This window comes from Amphiprion ocellaris, chromosome 4, assembly GCF_022539595.1.
Source record: "Amphiprion ocellaris isolate individual 3 ecotype Okinawa chromosome 4, ASM2253959v1, whole genome shotgun sequence".
Lineage (NCBI taxonomy): Eukaryota > Metazoa > Chordata > Actinopteri > Pomacentridae > Amphiprion > Amphiprion ocellaris.
This window is the reverse complement of record NC_072769.1, coordinates 39,382,092-39,401,593: the sequence shown is the minus strand read 5'-3', so window position 1 is coordinate 39,401,593 and position 19,502 is coordinate 39,382,092. Positions and strand designations below refer to the sequence as shown.

The 19,502-nt window shown below is 38.9% G+C and overlaps 1 protein-coding gene across 2 annotated transcripts; it reads left to right on the top strand.

Moving 5' to 3' along the window:
- Nucleotides 1-158: 158 nt before the first annotated feature.
- grap2b (GRB2 related adaptor protein 2b) lies at nucleotides 159-19,076 on the top strand. Of its 2 annotated transcripts, XM_035954498.2 has the most exons (8): nucleotides 159-604; nucleotides 12,558-12,675; nucleotides 13,238-13,325; nucleotides 14,655-14,746; nucleotides 15,394-15,516; nucleotides 16,808-16,970; nucleotides 17,136-17,228; nucleotides 17,876-19,076. In XM_035954498.2, exons 3-8 carry the CDS (start codon nucleotides 13,248-13,250, stop codon nucleotides 18,059-18,061), a joined length of 735 nt encoding a protein of 244 aa, XP_035810391.2. In that variant the 5' UTR covers nucleotides 159-604; nucleotides 12,558-12,675; nucleotides 13,238-13,247; the 3' UTR covers nucleotides 18,062-19,076. The 2 variants fall into 2 exon arrangements, with proteins under 2 accessions (XP_035810391.2, XP_054866152.1); XM_055010177.1 differs by lacking the exon at nucleotides 17,136-17,228 and having other exon boundaries at nucleotides 162-604; nucleotides 17,876-19,075.
- The last annotated feature ends 426 nt before the right edge of the window (nucleotides 19,077-19,502 follow it).

The window sequence follows — 19,502 nt, the reverse complement described above, 5'->3', positions numbered from 1 at the left end:
GGAATGCAGGAGTGTGATGAGAGAATGATTCAGCTTCTCTGGAGGCTTGCTTGCTGAAGGTATCTACAGTGTTTGTTTTTCTGCTGTTTTTCAACTGGGCGGAGCTACAGGCAGCCTCTGGGGCGTAGCATCGACGTCAGCCTTTGGTTTGTCAGTTGATCTAAGCTCCGGGAGTTTGTCAGAAGTTGGTGGCAGGTAAAGTCTTTCTCTTTGCTTTCTAAAGACCTGCGACGGTCCGGTCAGATCTGGTGTGAAATGACGTCAGAGCATCGGTCGGGAGCGTGCTGATCGTTTCCGGTTGCGGAAACGATCTCTGGACCCTCACCTGCATCTGGCATCAACGCTGGAGCGAGTGGAAGTTGAGCAGGGAGTAGTTCCATTTTCCCTGGTTGTAGTTGGGATCGGATGAGGAGTGTCTGAAGCTGGAGAAGGAGAGAGGAGTTCTGATCGGACTCATCTCTTCGGGACGGGCGATGCGGTTAGTGGCGTTTCTGGAGCCGATCTCCTCCACTCCGGGGCCTCGTTGTGGATTAAGATGATCGGCGTGGAGGAGATCTGGAGCTGAATGTTTCCTCGCGGAGGGCTGATGAATGAGCAGTACTTGGTGAGTCAGAGTTTTCTAAAACTTTCAGACTAGCAGCTGAGTGATGGCGTGTTGTTCCGTGTGGGAGGGGCAGAGAGGTATAAATAGACATATGACAGGAAGTGGGTGATTGAGGTGTGGTCCTGCTCCTGAACCTTTGCTAAAGATTTTATCTCCATTTCAGAAAGAAAACTCGCACAGTTCTCATTTCCTATGGCCAATCTACATAACATTTACTAAGATTTAAGGGCTCTTGGTAGTTTTTTCAACTTTTGTAGACACTTTAGACAGTTTGTAGACATAGGTGACCTGCAGCTTCGTGTGTGTTCTGCAAAATGAGGGAGGAACATTAGAAAAACACCCCAAAAAAGGTGATTTGGTGGCTAAAATTCCAAAAGTTGCTTAAATTAACTTATGTGTGAAACCAAATGATTATTATGAGAGAATGCTACTTTCTTTACGTAATGGAAAAGGAATTATATTTAAGAAATTAATTAGTGTACTTTTTTCAGGTTCCTTAGTGTTGGTAACAGGGTTGCACCAAGTATAGCAATCAGCTAATAATACATGTAATAACAAATGTACTATTGATGTGTAAGCTGAGCCAACTAAGCCTTTGATAGTTTATTACCTATTTTTGATGAATATATAGCAGAAAATTGTAAAAGAAGAGGTTTATTTTTCCCAAATTTTTGAAGCCCAAATCCTCCAATTCTGGAAGGACCCAAAAGATGTTTTGTCTGAAGTGACCATTTGGATCCAAAGCCAGCTCTGAATGTCATCCAAAACTTGTTTTTCACAAGCTTTTGCCAGTGTTACACCATATGAGAAAACATCCCAACAGCACAGAGAAGTTGTTGATGTGATAACCTTTCACCTCGTAAACAACAACACAGTTATGTTTCTCACACTGCTGTCCCAGAGTTGTATAGAAAAAGCTGGAAGTAATTTGAAACAAAGCCATCAGAGGTGGAATATTCTGCAGCCACAATGGACAACGGAGCTCTACATAAGTATGACCGGTGACTTTATTAAGACTTTCAACTTTAAAGTTGGTATTTGCAAACTTCAAACTGGCATAATTACACAGCATCTTGCAGTTGGTCAGTTTTACCAATGATATTTTTACCAAGCACAGGTGATGTAAGTCCTGTTCTATGATGCCATCAAATGTGGAGGGAAACTGGAAACACTGTTCAATATTTTTCTTATTGTTGACAGATCCACTTACAAGACCAGCTAGCAAGTGTTGTGTGTGTATTTACAACCTGATTTCACTTGTTACTCTGCCATCCAGCTCTGTCATCATCCAAAAACTACACATTGCTGCACTGGATGGCGTTTTCCTTCATAACCATGACTCATTACCATAGGCATTGTAGTTTACTCATCATCTCCTCATGCACCATTCTGCTGACATATATACCCACTTGTGCTCCAAATGTGTTTGATCTGGAGCCAAAAATAGTCCCCGACAAATGCATTAGTTACTCCTGACTGAGTAGTGTTTGCTAAAAGCTACAGCGAACAGCTCATTTGGGAAATTGTATAATGTGAGTGTACCCTGCTTTATCATCTATTTTAATCTCAGTGAGTTTATAATTTGCAAAATGAGAATCATGCTCCATTGAAGGAGACTTGAAGCTAGTGATTGAGACCATAAAATCATTAGTAAAGTGTTTGCTAAGGTAACAAATTATTAAGAAGTAGAGTGTTTTTCTCATAGACTTCTGTACATTCAACCTTGTTTTTGCAAACAGAGTCGACGCCTTCTGCTGGCAGTTAGAAATAATGCAGGTTTCAGGCACTTGAACAATGGCTCCACTTTGCAGATCTGCAGGATATGTCTATCTTTTATTTACAGTCTGTGTTTTATACCAATACTGATATATCTACAGAAAGTTCATATAGCTCTAGTTTGATATAAATTGTCTTTCCCTCAGTTATCACCTGGTAACCATTGTGATTTAGCTTTGGTAAAACACATGACAAAACCTTTCCCACATAGAAACAAAAACTTCTGTGTTTATATATCTATGTGTTTATTGGTAGCAAACTTATTTTTAATTTATCAATGTAATGTAATGTATTATTTTTTCATATATTTTTCATTCTTGTAATATTTGAGATCAAGGCTGGACTTTAGTGTTCGATGGGAAATCAGATGAAACTGTTGCACATGTTGGAACCATCCAAAAAAAAAAGTCAGAACCATGACCTTAATCTTGTCACGCAGTATATGACAGACTGAGGAATACGATATTTTGGTAGAGACTGACAGTCCACACTCCACACACCACTGCTTTCAGTAACACTTCAGTTCTGCTGAATAATTCAACTCTGAGGCCTGCCAGGAGGTCGTGTGTGTTTGGGTGTGCGTGGACATTTGTTCCTGTACAAGTCTGTGTCTGTGCAGCACCTTCAGTGCTCCATCCTCCCCCTTTATCTCCACCCACTCTGATCCAGCCTCTGTCTGTTTGTCATCCAGATGAGATGAATATGCATGGTATTAAAATGAGGGTCATCTCAGTACCGTCTGCAATAGCAGGATGCACATGGGAGCTGTTGCCATGGTGACAAGCAGTTTATTTAAGAGGAGCGACATACACATACACCGATCAAGCATAACATTATGACCACCTGCCTAATGTTGTGTTGGTCTTCTTTATGCCTCTTGATGCTGCTAAAGCTCCTCTGACCCAGTAGTGATGGACTCAGGACCTCTGGGGATGTCCTGTGACTTCTGTGGGTCCAGTGGGTTGCAGGGTGGGACCTACTGAGATCAGGCTTATCCTGGAACATCCCACAGATGTGTTCCGCGGGTCACTACAAGAGCAGTTTTTTAGGTGCGTCGGGGTGCATTGTCCTGCTGAGGGTGGAAACTGGCATCAAGGACTGCTGTTGCCATGGGGAGTCGGAGCTTGGGGGGTTGCTTGACCTGCGATGTTTAGGTAGAGGGTACATGTCAAACATCCACATGAATGTCAGGACTCAGGGTTTCCCAGCAGAACATTGCATTGTCACAAGATGATTGATGCTATTTACTTCACCTGTCAGCGGTCATAATGTTGTGGCTGATCAGTGTATTTAGTGTTTCTAAAGTGAAAACTGGGCTGAGGATTTCAAATATAAACAAGAAAACCTCTCAGGATTAAAGTTTATTCACTTAAAAGAGAGTAAACTTAAGGTCCTGGCTAAGGAGGGTCACAGGATATTTTACTTTTCAAGGGTACCAAAGAGTTTCACCAACCCTAAAAGACCTTCTTCCAGCATCTTCCTAAACTCTTAGTCCACTTTGCTTGATGGACCATATCTGTGCTGTTGCATCACACTGCAGCACAGGCACAACCATTCATTTCACAGCTGTTTAAACCTGGAGACACCATCACTTGTAGGTGGTATGATGTATGAATATGAACCAATGATGTATGTGTCAGTCACTGACAGAGACAGATAGACTCTTATCCATCATTGTGTCCAGAAGAAGGCCAGAACACTGAACCTGTCGTTCGGTGTTCTGGCCTTCTTCTGTACAACAAGCTGACTAATACATGATATCTTATTGATTTTTGTGGTGAAATTATCATTTAGGTTCATTTCACAGGGAGGTTACCGTCAGTAATGAGTATTATTTCTGCCTTCATTCAAGGATGTTTCAGTAGAGCTAAGTCCCACTGAGTGCTGGTCTTCAATGTGTTCTTTAAATATGAATACTTTATGGAGGCCAGTAAGGGTGATGATTTTCCACGGCAGCTCTGGGAGGCCAAATATTGTGCATCAAGCTTAAACCTACAGCTTACTAGACAGCCTGGTAAATTTAGACCATAACAAAACTCAGTGGAAATATTTACTGACAAATGCTCCACTGAAGGACAAAGCTAAATTCACATGCTTAGCTATGCTTTGGTGTGATTTCTTTTGTGTAATGAACTTTCCTTTGTCCTTTTGAGTAACCTGTACATCAGGGGTCACCAACTATATTTGTCAGAGGGCCAGAATTTTACTGGACAGTCACCTTGGGGGCCGGACCCTCAAACAAAAATTAAATAAAAATCAAATTTTGGCATAACATTATTATTTGATGTTTATTGTATATATTTTTTTTCCATTTCATTACAAAACTGAAGGCATTTTTAGCCTTTATGAGTCAGGCTCCTATCACCTATACCACAGTCAACCACCAGGAGTGATAGAGATATTTTGCCTCAACTCAGTTAAGTCAACTTTATTTATAGAGCACTTGAAAAACAAACACCGCGGAAGTGAAAGGAAAAGGCCTCTTAACACAGGTAAAATGGCACTCTCAAAGGCCATGAAACGAAAAGTTGATGTGGAAAACAGAACCTTTAATAATGAATGGACTGAAAAGTACACATTTATCATGCTAACCTTCCGAAATGTGTCACCTGTATGCCTCATTTGCAACGAAACTGTTGCAAAAGAATATAATCTGCGCCATCACCACAACACTAAACATACAAATTTCAAGGATTCATATCCTGAGCAGTCAGAGGCCCGTCAGAGACCGGCAGCTGACCATCTCCGCATCATGCAAGACAGAGAATACATGTGCAATGTTGCGTTTTTAACAGACATTTTCTCCCATTTGAATACACTTAATCTCCAGCTGCAAGGAAAAGAAAAATCAGTGGTGGATTTGGTGGAAAAACTTGATGCCTTTGGGAACAAACTTGATCTGTTCCATGCAGATTTGTTGTCAGAGAGGCTGCTGCACTTCAACACACTGAAGACGGTGGGAGAAAGCAACGTAACAGACAAGATGAAGACATTCATCACACAATTAAAAGACAACTTCTCTGCTAGATTCCATGACTTTTTCATTTCCAGGGATGTCATTGGATTTGTGTGTGACCCATTCACCATCAGCCCAAGCGGAGAATTCTCCACAGACGCGGTGAAAATGATGCCGTTGTACGAGGCGTCCATTCAGAGCGAGCTGGCTGAAATCCAGGCTGCTCTCCATGGTGCTGAAAGCCTGAGCGCATTCTGGATGTCTTGTCCCGAGGACTATGGCACATTGAAGACGCTGGCTATGTATGTGCTCACCATGTTGGGTTCAACCTACACCTGCGAGGCTGCGTTCTCCAAGATGAACTCGATAAAAACACACGAGAGGAACCGACTGTCAAACCAGTCTTTGGAGGACTGTTTGCGCATAAGTCTGACAGCGGCCAAGCCTGATGTGAAAAAGTTGGTGTCAGAGGGGAAATGTAACTTCAGCCATTAAGCAGTGTGAGGAGCCCATTTCAGCCTTGTGATCTGAAATCACTATAGCCCACTTAACGTTTTATTTGATGTGCCAACATTATTTGTGACCTGTTTTGTTCTGGTACCAGGTTAGTATTTATTTACCATGCTATTTTAAGTTATGCCAGTTGGGTTTTCCTCCTTTTTTTGTCCTGAGAAGTCTACTAGTTTGAAGCTTGTTGTTGAGACTTTGAAATAAAAACCAAATGTTAAGTAAGGGCATGAGGAAAAGTTATGTTAAAAAAAATGAACTGTGTGAAACAATAAATGTTAAACAGTGCAGCGAGTCTGTCCTCATTTCAGAATGTAGCCTAAATAGAGTCATAAATGGTGGGGATTACTGATAGTTAAGAGTCTCAGTTATTGTTGTTTTCAGTTGCTTTAATAGTGTGGACCACATGATATTTTCTCTTTGATCCTCACAATTTTGGAATCCAGTCGCGGGCCGGATTGGACGGTTCAGCGGGCCGGATTCGGTCCACGGGCCGCCAGTTGATGATCACTGCTGTACACGCTGGAAGCATTTCAGTTACATTTTTCTGCCATTCATCTGAAAGAACCACTCTAACTATAGAGTAAAGACCGTTTAACAAAACTGGCCAACAGATACCAATGCAGCATGTGTAATTTGTTTATGCAAGAGAGATATGATTATTAAAGGTGTAATATGCAACATTTAACTGTGCAAAAATGTAGTGGAGTAATGGCTTCATTGGCAGCAAAATGTAGTGACACTCCCTCTGTGTGTGCTGACCGTGCTTCTCTGTTCTATGCTCTGGCAGCTTGTGTGTGCATGTGAGTCCCTCCCTTTGAAACTGTTGGTGTCATGGTCTTTGATTCTGTTCTTAGTTTTTATTTTGAAAAGATCTCTGTCCTTGTTTGTCTCGTTATTTTCCCGACACCCATTGTCTGATTCCCTCCTCTTTGATGTCCCTCACTAGCTTCATCTGTGTCTCGTGTATCACCTGTGTCTTGTTTTCTTAATTAGATCTTTGTCTATTAATTGTCTTTCTGTCTTTCATTGTCATTTTGGCTGTTCTCTTACTGTGTGTCCACCTGCCTGAATTCTCCCTCATGTTCCTCATCCAGTCCAGGTTTGCACATACAGTTAAAAATGATAATGAAGGAAAGATGAGAAGCAACACATTAATATAATATATTTTTACTTGTTTAAGCCCACTTAGACACCACCAATCACTAATTATGCTGATAACTAGATTGATGTCTGAATCAACCAATTACAAAGCAGCCTTAGGTCAAATTGCCAAAAGTTGGGCATGACGTTCCATAAACTGAGTTCTTTCCTCCTGTTGTTACAGACAAACCAGCAGCCAACTGCACTGATTTGCCTTGTTCATTTTATATAGGACCCAAAATCAAGAATAAATGTCTAAGTGAAAGTAAAACTTTAGTTTTTTGAATACACCAAAAAGTACAAATGCACAAAAAAAACTTTATTACACAACAAATGTATTTGTTTATTCCACCCTGCACAGATGAGAAGATCATTATTATCTGTTCACACAGCTACTGTAGTTTCCTCTAACAGGTCTACTTTATTAATGAGCAACATGGTGTGCAGTAAGTTAAGCTTACCTGCAGGTAGTAACACACCTGCTTAATTTGGAAATTGATCTTCATAGATTGAATATGGAATTAATGATGAATTAATGATGAAGTAACCACTGCATGTGCAGCGTAGGCAGATGTGGCAATAGAATATTATAATACAGAAAAGGATTATTTCAAACAAAATGTCTGTACCTCATCGTCCTCATGACCCACAGCATGTTTGACAAGGTGCAATGTTAATGTTTTGTGTATAGAAAAATATAATATATAAAAGAAAGGCTGAAGCTATTTATTGAAAAACAAAATATGATGTATCCATTATAACATTTCCGTGTTCACATATTTGTTTTTTCAGTAGATTTTGTTCATTTCCACCTTGATGTTCAACACCCAGCTGAGGGCAGCGAGTTCATAGCCCATCAGGGATATTGAAAGAGAGTAAAACAGATGTAGACATGTCTGCATTTAAAAAAAAACTTAATTTCCACATCATCACTTCAGCATTGAGTGATTATTCAGAATCTCAGAGACAGAATGAGAATCAGTTTTTTCTTCTCAAGGTTTTGCTAATATTACAGAGCAGCTTGCTGATGTAAGTCTCTGATGAAACCTACCCGTGCCATACTAAAACAGAGTGATGGCATGCATATTTAAATGATTTACCACTGTAAGGCAAATAAACGGCCCAATAGTTTAGCATTCTGGCTCCACTAGAACCAACTGGTAAATTATCATTCTGCTTACAAAAGCCTGAAGAATTTCATAGCCATAAATGTCTTTGATTTGAAGATTCATGAAGTCTGATTGTTATGACCTCTTCGGAGGTGACAGTTTTCATTTCAAAGCACTTGGAGATTCTATCAGGCTTCTCTCTGTAGCGTTTTACTACAGGGCACGGTGCTGTCAGATTTATGAGTGTTTGAAGGAAGTTTATGGTGCTGAGACTTATTGTTGCTCTTGTTCTTTTGAAATCCTGGTGGGACATTTTTCTTTTTTTCCTTTTTTTAGCTTTCAAGACAACTGTTATGTCAAAGAACTTTAAGTCTTTCCTCATTTCCTTTCACTTCATTTGCTTTGTCTTGGACAGTTTGCTCTCAGAATATTTATCATAAATCTCTGTCTCTCTGTTGTCAAATAAATTCCTTTCCTCTTCTTCCATGTGCACTCTCCAGATTTTGAAGTCCCTGGACACCTAAAAGATGCCACAGTCACTGCTGCAGACTGCTAACACACACAGACGCACACTCAGTCACGCACATCGAACAGAGTTAACGGGCCCATTAATGCTGAATGGCAGCTCTGCATTGAGCCATATATGAGCCCTTTCCACCTGTTAAAACTGAGTTTTATGAGCTCTGTCATGAAATTTCATGGGCCTCGGCCATTAAACACAGTCAGTAGTGTGACACACACAAACACACACGCACAGTACCTTATTTGAATAGTTACACCTGTACCCTTTTTGTTTTTTCATGATCCTGCATAATAGGCTGCATAACAATAGATGCACGTACAGCTGTAGGTCACCTTGGCAACAGCTACCAAGAGGTGAATGATTCTTTTGGCCCTATAAAAAACATCATGCACATAAACATCTACAAGGGTACATGGAGTCCATTCAACAGGCCCCTCATGGTGGGAATGCTCATTGTTCAGAGGCTGCTTTTCCCTTTTTTCCCCTCCTAATCACATATTGCTTTTAATCCTAGTTGCAGGATGAAATCCCCACCAAACACCACATGGGGACCTGCACATCCATGGCAGGCCAGCCACTGAGATCAGCTGTGAATATCAGAAGGAAAAACAGAGGCAGAAATATAGTGTTGGAAGTGGCAGTTGTGCTTTCATTGGCCCTGGCTGCATATTATCTTCTCCAACACTTTATTTCTGTCTCTCATTCTTTCTTTCTGTCCTTTTCTTTTTTTGGCTGACTACTAATCCCACCTCTGGTTCCCTTTCTGTCTTTTATAGTGTTCTTTTTGGGAACACTAGGTCTCCTTCTTCTTCTCTACTTTTCTCTTCCTTACCTCTATTCCTACCAGGCTTTTAAAAAAATATTTCTGTTATTGAACTTCTCTCTCTGACGGTTGACACATTTATATCTTCTCATTGTATTTATAGTTAAAAAGTCCAATCCATGTGACTGACTGTATGAATGGAGATCTAAGTCTGAAATATCTCAACAAACATTGTGTGGATTAGCAAAAAATCAAATCCAATAAAAAGAAATGTACAGACATTCCTTGTTTTCAGACAATGAATCCTAATGACTTTGGTGATCTCTTGACTTTTCCTCTAGCATCATAATGATGTAGACATTCAAGGTTTTACATGAAATCTTACTGTAAAATGGATTGCCATAAATTATGGTTCACATGTTCACACATTTTAGTGTCATCATCAGGTTCAAACTTGAGATTCTAAATCATGGACAGTAAATGAACATGCAGAAAATAACTTTTTCACTTAGGTTATTCTAAGTACAGCCTCAAAGAGATGCTAGAATTGCTGGAAATTCTCCGTTTTGTTTTAACGACTAGCTTTCTGAGCATTACTAAGAACGGATTTGGCAACATCTGTCCCTTTAATTCTCTAAATCTTTGGTTTAGTCTTTGTAATTTAACATTTTATTGCCAGTCCTCTCAGGCAACACTGCGGTGCCCTTTAAAAGAAGTGAGACAAATCGCTGCACCCATCAGTGCTGCAATTTCATGCCACTTGACTTTGGTATCATTGCTCTCACCTGCCAAACCAGCGGAATTAAAAGGTGGCTGGATAATGTCACAGAAAGTTTTACAGTGACTGACAGTCTGAGTCCCTCTGCTCACTCGGATCTTCAAGTATGCAAATTAAAACATTTAGCAATTAGGGTTAATTATAAACATATCTGTGCAATTATGCACTTGAAAATTAGTCAGGATTTATCCTAATTAACATCTATGAAAGATAGTGCTTCTGTTAATTAACTGGCATTCATTATGCATCATGTTTTTTTTTTTTTAAAATCTTTCTTAAAAACACTCTTCCTCCATTCACTTCTTTAGTCAGGGACTGTTGTATCATGTGAGACTATAATGCATGGTAAAACAACACTTGTGATATTTATGATATAATAATTAACATAATTTGACTAGGTGAAAATAGAAAAATTTGCAGCCTATCTTGCTGATAAATAGACATACTATTTTCAAGTTGTAAATGTCTGAGAACTGATGAAACCCATCAGAATTACCTTCATTTGTAATTTTGCTTGTAATGTCACCTTATGTGCATCTCTCAGTCTGTATGATGATCTTAACTGGTTGTCAACAACAGACTTAGCTTCAGTTCTAATCATCCTCTTGACATCGAATTCTTTGCTTTGTGCTGCCACCATGTGGCAAATACGGATCCCTACAACAACCTTTAATTTGACATTAAAACATCTTACCATAAAAGGACAACTTAAAGTGTTTGACAATAGGAATGACAAAGGTATGAATAAAAATATGAGATCAAATACATGGGTAATGCTGTGGAATAATTCAATGAAGTCTGTTAACTATTGCGCTTTTCATTCACTTACTTCAGAGCTTCCACATCTCCAGCCAAGTTCAGTTTATGGTAGATTCTCAACAGGAATTACCTGGGAAACATCAAGAAGTGAACAGATGTTTTATTATGTCACATCTAAATACAGACTTCAGGATAACAGAGTTTAGACGTATACAAACAAGTTCAGTGACTGAAATGTCATCTACTGAGGAAATGTTAAATATGAATTATTACATTAAACACAAACTTTGTGTTTTGAACACCTTCATATATAAATCCCAATAAACCTGCAGCATTTTCAGATGTGGCTCAATAGTCCTTTTGTGAACTATTAGTTTGTTGTTTGCTGTTGTCATGTTACTATGTCAGCATTCCACGCTGATCAGACCTAACATTAACACCACCTGCCTGATAATGTGTACGTCCTCCTCTGACTCATCGAGGCCTGGACTCCACAGACCTCTGAAGATGTTCTGTGGTATCAGGTAACAGATCCTTGAAGTCCTCTGCCATCAGGGAATGCAGCAAGCTGCAATGAACTTTGTGCTCTGGCAGCTTTCTGTCACAGTTAGACTTATGGTTTCCAGTAGTTTGTGCTGCAGTAGCTCTTCAGTGGGATCATCCAGCCTTCACTCCCCATGCGCATCAATTACCCCATCATTGATTAACCAGTTGTCCTTCCTTGGAGTACTTTTTGTCGTTAGCCACTGCTTGCCAGGATCACCCCACAAGACATTGGATGTACTGAGACCCAGGCGTATCATTATCACAATTTGATCGCTGTCAAAGTCACTCAGATCATTACACTGACCATTTTTCCTGCTTCCAACACATCAACTTCAAGAACTCACTGGTCACTTCCTGCCTGATATAACCCACCTCTTGACAGATGTCTTTATAAGCAGTTATTCACTTTAATGGTTTTAGTGCTGTCCCTGGTCAGTGTTTATTTTATAGAGATCTACCCAAAATCAATATATTATTGGGACAAGCACAAATAATGCAATGGAAAAAGATCTTTTTCTACTCAGTTACTCATGTGCCGTGCTGATATATAACATTTAGCATGTTGATCTACTTTTTGATTGCTAATGGCAGCATTTTTGTGTATAGCCGTTCTCACCATATAGTAGTAGAAGAATTCAATAAGTAATCCGAGTCTAAGAGTCAGACTTTATTCTTGAATTTGCCATAAACAATAGTTTGATGTAAAATAATTCAAGCTCAACTTACTAGCTCTTAAGGGAATCTTAAAACATATTTAAAAACACATTTCACAGGTGTTGATAGATGGTTGTCTCTATTTTCTCTCTCATCCAAAATCAGATGTGGCTCAATGAGCACTCCACATATAATACCGATAACCTTCACTAACATGTACTTGCTTGTGGTTTAGCATCTGTAAGGGTTGTTAATACTCAACTGATGTGCTTTATGAACCTGTATCATGAAAAAAATCCACTACAATTCACACTTTTACTTTGGACCTTAAAAATTCTGTCAGTTGAGACAGTATTTGTTGTCTTTCCATTTCCACTGTGCTTGTAAGTTGTAATCTTTGTGTGTATCTTTGCACCTGTTACTGTGTGTGGGTCAGCAGTGACGGAAAGTGTGTTTCGCTAGAAGTCTGTGTTTCCTGTGAGCTGACAGCAGGGGTTTGACACTTTTCTGCATAAACTGTCCGAACTCAGCTCTGCAGGGAGAACAACACATACATGGTGAGTCAACGTCTCTGTCTTCTAAATGAGACGCTTCACATGATTTTGAAATGTAGCTTGTTGTCCTGCTGATTTCTGAGCTGCCAGCATATTTTACTCATGCATCACTGAAGGTGCAACGTACAGAATTCAGTTGCACTGCCCATGAAATGAGTCCGATGACTTATGGATTTCTTTTTCAGTCAAATCCATTTCTTTACTTTGTGTAAAAATAACCATCAAGGAGACAAGATAAGAGGTGTTCGATTACATGTCCACCTCACCTTACAGTATGTGTGTTCAAACCAATATTGGAAAGTGTCCTGATTCAGTGGGGAGCTGGTTGCACCACTATGGAGCTCAAACACCCCTTTTTGCAATGCATTTGGACTGCAGTGTAATAAAATGTGCTCCAGTGGACAAAACTGATTAAAGAAACCTTTTTTACAACAGCTTTTATTAGGTTTTAAATGGCTGCATTACATACATTACAACTGTTTCCTCAACCTATTTATCTGTTAACCATTTTCACTTGTAAACTCACACATAACTTCTTTTTATCTTTTATTCCTTTTATATTTAGTTCTTTTACTATGGAGGCTACAGCCAAGTATGACTTTCAAGCCACAGCTGATGATGATCTCAGTTTCCACAAAGGAGACTGCTTGAAGGCAAGGAACACACACACAGTGTTAAACACACCAAACACTCCTTCACTTCCTGCAGATATTGTGTTTTCAATAACCTTCAGTCACCGTTCTGAAAAGCTCTTGATATAAAAGCATATGTGGAGTGTTTTTGTAATGCCTACAGCTTTTTCATGTTAATCAGTGCTGCCTCAGTAACTGGACATTCACTGCATTCATATAGTGTAAATATCAACCATATTTGCATTGTGCTATTGTTCTCTTCAGCACGTTTCAATAGTTTTTGTGTAGCTGATAAGGACAATGTGTTATGAAACAGCATCCTGCTGCTTCAGCTCAAGTCCATTTCACATTTGCACCATAATTACAACAACTGCAGAGGTGCACACACAAATAAAAGAAATGTACTAAACAATAAAAATTAATGGCACAATATTCATGCGAGCAGTGAAAACTGTTTTCATTCGTCTCTCAGTACAGTCAGAGTCCAGTTTTGTTTTTGACATTTTAAATTTGTAATTTACCATCAAGCTCTAGAAATATTAGATATGGTTTCCCTGACTTTCATAGACCTGATCCTTCAGTGTTAAATGAGAGAGGAGTTCATTACAGTTTACTGTTATTACAACAATGTGAACAGTGAAAAAGGTTTGAGTGCAATTTAATTTGTGTTTATTCGTCATGTAAAAATAGAAAGAGAAATAGATAAGCTTTTTGAACAATAGTGCTGCTTTTTTAAATCACAGATGAGTTTTGTCAAATAGACAGACATTGGTTTGGTAAGACAATGCAAGGTAAGGCAGTTTGACACATGCTGTGCAGTACAGCACATTTCATTACAGGTGACCTTAACACCTCTACAAACAGGAAGGAAATGAAACAGCAAAAAGAGAAAAAGAAAAAGAGAAACAAAAGAAAGAGAAAAGAAAAAATCAGCAAACTGTTCACACGTCCTGCCTCAACAGAGATGAACCACGGACACAGACAGCTAAAGTAGCTAATTATAACCCTGACAAAAATGACTTACAGTTTTCACCGTGCATCTGAGACCATGAGGTAGTTCGGTGGTATTTTTTAAAGGCTTCAGAAAGATTCTAGTATGGATCTGCAGCTGTGTTTAGAAATGTAGATTCTGATTTGTTAAAGAGGTTTAATGTAAACAATAGATTTTTATATCATGCAAGGTGCACTACCAGCAGCACTGCAGCACAAACCTTAGACAAGTGGGAGCACATGTCATGCTGTACAGAGTTAGCTTCAGTCGTACTTCTGAACCTGAACTATACACTATTAATGAATTGTTTTCACTTCATTGTGGCTAAACTTCAAATGAATGTGTTTTGTGTGCGTCAGATCCTGCAAACCTCCGGGAATTGGTACAAAGCAGAACTTAACAGAGTCAAGGGTTTTGTCCCTAAAAACTTCATCAACATTCACCTGCCCAGGTAAACTATCACGAAAAGCTAAACTAAAATTGTATGTTATACAATTTATGCTCTGCCTTTTTTAACCCTCATCAAATCCGTCCAAATGAAAGAATGAGATCCTGAAGTTGCATTGAAAAACATCCAGATGAGAGGCAAAGATAGAGATACTGCTCATTGCATTTAAAAACTAAATAAGAAAGAAATAATGCATAGAGATATTGTGCTGCTTTTGCAAAACACACACAAGTATGGCTATTCAGTCTTTACTCTGTCCTAAGTGCATCTGCAGGCTTTTAGCAGTGAAATAGTTTAGATTTTTCTTTTGTTTTTTTAGCAGTATATATATATATATATATATATATATATATATATATATATATATATATATATATATATATATATATATATATATATATATATATATATATATAAAAAACAAATTTTCATAACTCAAAAGACTGATGCATTATGTAGTTTTGTTGGTAGGTCTAGGTCGTGTGTTTTTAGAGTGCATGTATATCTCATCCTTTGTCTTTCCTCTCATATACCTCTTTTCTCTCCTCCTGCTACTCTCCTCCATCACCACGATGAATTCAACACTACCTAAACATCCTCTGCTCTCTACCTCCCTCCTCTGTTGTTTTGCCTCCCATGCATGACTCCAGCTGGTACCAGGAAAACACCAGTCGCAGTGATGCCCAGCGGAGCCTGATGTCTCAGCCTGTGGGAGCCTTTCTGATACGAGGCAGACAAAATGCAGTCCCTGGTGACTTCTCCATCTCCGTCAGGTGCATTCAATGTTTCCATGCTGAGCTAAAAAATAAAAAGGAAAAAGATTACTATTTCCAAATAGTTAACAGTTCTTCATTGACTAATTAAACAGCTCAATTAATATATACCATTTTCAAAAAATAATAGCATATAGTTATTTAAATATTTGTCCAGAATAAAGGGTTCATGCTGATGTTTAGTTTAGATCAGGTAAAATTGATCTTTTTAAAACTCATCTACAAACTGTCCAGCCTCAATTTTAACTTTTTATGCTTCATGCCTGTCATTAATGCCTCTACCTTGTTTCAGACTACGTTTATCTCTGTCTCTGTCTCATTCTGTCACCATCACGTCACTGTGGCCAAGAACAGGCCACGATTAGTCCTCACCACTTCCTCCAGCCGAAAGCAGCACTTTCTCTCAGAAACTTTTCTGCTTGCAGCAGCCTGACAGTGATCGTTGGATAGCATACTTAAGACGCCTCATAGTGCTTTAATTTTCCTACTCATTGATCTTGACTGAGTGATTTATGGAGATGAATCTGCAGCTCCCAGACTCACAACAAAATATAGCCATTCAGCCTGATGTGTACAAATTTAATACATTGTTACACACTAAAACTTAGTATACTGCAAAATTGAAATACCCACTATTAAGTTTGACAAAGCTGTTCTTTAAGCTCTTTTGGGTTCTTTAAATTTCTGTTTATATATTTAAAGTTAAATCTAAGTTTTTCCATTCATTTTTAATTGAATGCATTGGAGGGTATCCAGATCAAGTGCCTTTCAGTTTGTTTTTTTCATCTCTCATGTGACTTTTTTTCTCTGTATGTTAACTTTTATCTTTTGCACTAGTGAACTAATTGTTCTGAGCAACTGACAAAACATTTCATGTTCCTATAATAGATTCTTGTCATTTTTTAACTATCTGAGGATGCATCTTTGTCAGATGGTTGGACAGCAGTATCTCTGTCTCTCCGACATCCCAATCTCCCAAACCTATTTTAGCTTAATGCTTTCTGAGTGTCTTGATGTTCTACTTTCTCTTCATCTTTAATCATTCTGTTCTTATCTACCTCGTGTGCATCTTGTTTCCTTTTAGCTGATGGTAGGATTGTAGCTGTTGTTTCAAGGACTACAGATTTAACAAGCTTTGTAAACCCAACAGTATCTTTAGTTTAAAAATAAGCTTTTTATGTAATGCACGGACATAGAAAGCTGTGCCCCTGGTAAGAAATGAGTAGAAAAGAAAGACATTTGCAAAGAAACTACAAAAAATGCATCACAATGTTCTCTTACCACCTTGTAGACATCCAGCAGATGTGCAGCATTTCAAGGTGCTGCAGGACAGCAGAGGGCAGTATTACCTGTGGTCAGAAAAGTTCCCTTCTCTCAACCAGCTGGTGGAATATTATAAAAGCAACTCTATCTCCATAAAGAGCCAAATATTTCTGCAGGAGACACAAACAAAGGTAGGGACTGATGAGTCAAAACCTACCATGAGCGATGGACTCAAACCATATTAACAAGAGTCAGGGTGTCATATAAGCTTTGCATTGTGGATTTGAATGGACAGATACACTGGAAATGTGTAGTGTAAGAATGCAGCAGTAAAGGAAATGTTTATGTCCTGACAGCAAAGACAAGGCTCAGATAATTTACCACGTCTACCTGCTCCTGCTGACTCTTGTCCACTTTGTGACCGTGTACCTTCCCCAGCAGCTCGTCAGGTAGTCAATAATGCTGTGGGTGTGTCTGTGAATGGTTACACTGATATGTGTGTGCTTGCCGTCCATTTGAATGGCTGTGTGTACACATGTCGACTACTTTGTGCTTGCAGAAGACTCAACAAACCCGCTCAATTTAGGATACACTAACTGTATGCTTGCGAGTGCATGTGCCATCTAGGTCCAGTAGTTAGATCTTTCAACTTTCAGTTTGATCTGCTGCACAGTGCTAAGTTCTGAGAATGATAGAAAAAGCTGCTTTTTTAGCGTGACATGATTTAAAGAGTTTTCAAAAAGGGCTTTATGAACATTAAAAATTAATAATTGTCTCATCGCATAAAGAAGTGTGCCATCCTTCACCTTCTCGGAAAACATGGAAACTACCTGACAAGAATATGAAACGTATCGCTAAAGAATCAAAACAACACAGCAGGATTTAAATGATTTCAGTTATGGAAGCCTCAGTAACCATTTTTTTAAAACTACTTTAGACTTTGTGTTTTAACTCAACTGCCCAATTAAATTCATACATGACACTGAGAATCAGTTCACAGAAAAATAAAGCATTCAAAGTGCTGAGATGTGGATCATCTTGTAAAAGATAGGTGTTTTCATGTCTGTCTCATCCTGAATGTCCGCCTTGTGTCCAGTTCAAAGCCTCCCCCACGATGCAGGTCAGAGCTCTGTACGACTTCCAGGCAGAAGAGACAGACGAGTTGGAGTTCAGCGCTGGTGATATCATCGAGGTCCTTGAGTCCTCTGACCAGGCCTGGTGGAAAGGCCAGCTGGGGGACAAAACAGGCCTGTTCCCTTCCAGCTACGCCAAACCCATCTGACAGCAACATACAGGAAATGAAATGTACATGTACTGCAACTTTATTATCCAAACTAATGTTTATTGCCACTTTGTAGAACTGAACTACAAAACTGACAGCAAGTCACTACTTGAAAGTAGCAGCAAAAGTGTTATCGTGTCACAACAGAAGGCATCAGGTGTCTAATATGAAAATGAAGATGAACCTGTTTGTTTAGTTGCACACAGACACACGCTGCACATGGGATTTCCCATCATGGAAGGCAGAGCTTTGGTTTCTTATTAAAGCAACATAATGTGGTCCAATGAATTAATGTAAATTAGGATATTTTTGCAGTCTTGACAACATTACAGTGTTGTTTATACATCATCAATAATGTGCTGATATATATATGGCATAAATTGCAACATACTCCCTTGAACATTGTGTAGCGATCCACTAAAGTCTATGTCATTTATTGTAATTTAAGAAACTGTGAAGTTTAAATTGATTGCAGTATGTGAACTTAAATGAGTCCTCTCACTGCATCCATAAAGGCTAAGCAGTCAAGACAGTTATCAGTAACACGATAAACTTTTATTTAAAGAAAAAAATGTCTACATTTGCACATTAACTTTTAATACTTTGCTGTTGTTTTGACTGGTCCGATTATGGATTTAAATGCAAAACATATGATCAGCTGACAAACTATGATGCAGTGTTATGGAATAAATTCAGATTATAAAATCCTGATCAACCCTGCTCACACATCAGCAATAATGTTCCAGTAATATAAAATATACATCACAACAAATCCTCCTGCAGTATGGTCAACAATCTACCAAGGTCCAGTTTTTACTGCTGTAATTTAAGAACCTGTGCAGCCATTGCTGGTTAGTCAGCCTCCAGAGAACAAAGGGGTTGTGCAAAAATGTAATAATTAAACCATCTGGACGATTCACTTGCGTGTGATCATGTCTGCACTGGAAAAAAAAAGTTTTTGAAACACTGAAAGATTAAAACTACAAGTAAAGGCTCATATACTGTGTCACATGTTTGTATACCTACACTAAACACACATCCATGAGTTTATATTCACACTAGCAAGAGTATACAGAGGGTTTGTGAAGATTTTGTCAGAATAAATATAGGATGTGTGATACACTCCTTAGGGCATATGACATGGCCTATCTTGTTTGGCCTACATATAATTCATCTGTTTGCTCAGTTTATTGCTTAGGCTGGTGTATTTTCGCAACATAAACGGGGGGTAGGCTGGAGGGAAAGAGAAACTTCCAACAGATCTATATGTTTCCCAGAAAGTGGAAGAGTCCACAGAAACAGCCCTCAAACCTCTGCTGCATTCAAGTTCCATCTGTAAATTGGCAACTCTCATTGGTAAGCTAATAGAATAGTATAGAAATAACCTTTATTAGCTACAAGGGGAAATTTGCAATGTCAGAGCAGCAAAGTGGCGGTAAGA

Excerpts from the sequence above, each read along its gene's own strand:
- grap2b (XM_035954498.2), top strand. The coding sequence starts at position 13,248 with ATGGAGGCTACAGCCAAGTATGACTTTCAAGCCACAGCTGATGATGAT. Across the intron at positions 13,326-14,654 it reads ACAAAGGAGACTGCTTGAAG|ATCCTGCAAACCTCCGGGAA; the intron begins GCAAGGAACACA and ends TGTGTGCGTCAG. Across the intron at positions 16,971-17,135 it reads TGCAGGAGACACAAACAAAG|CAAAGACAAGGCTCAGATAA; the intron begins GTAGGGACTGAT and ends ATGTCCTGACAG.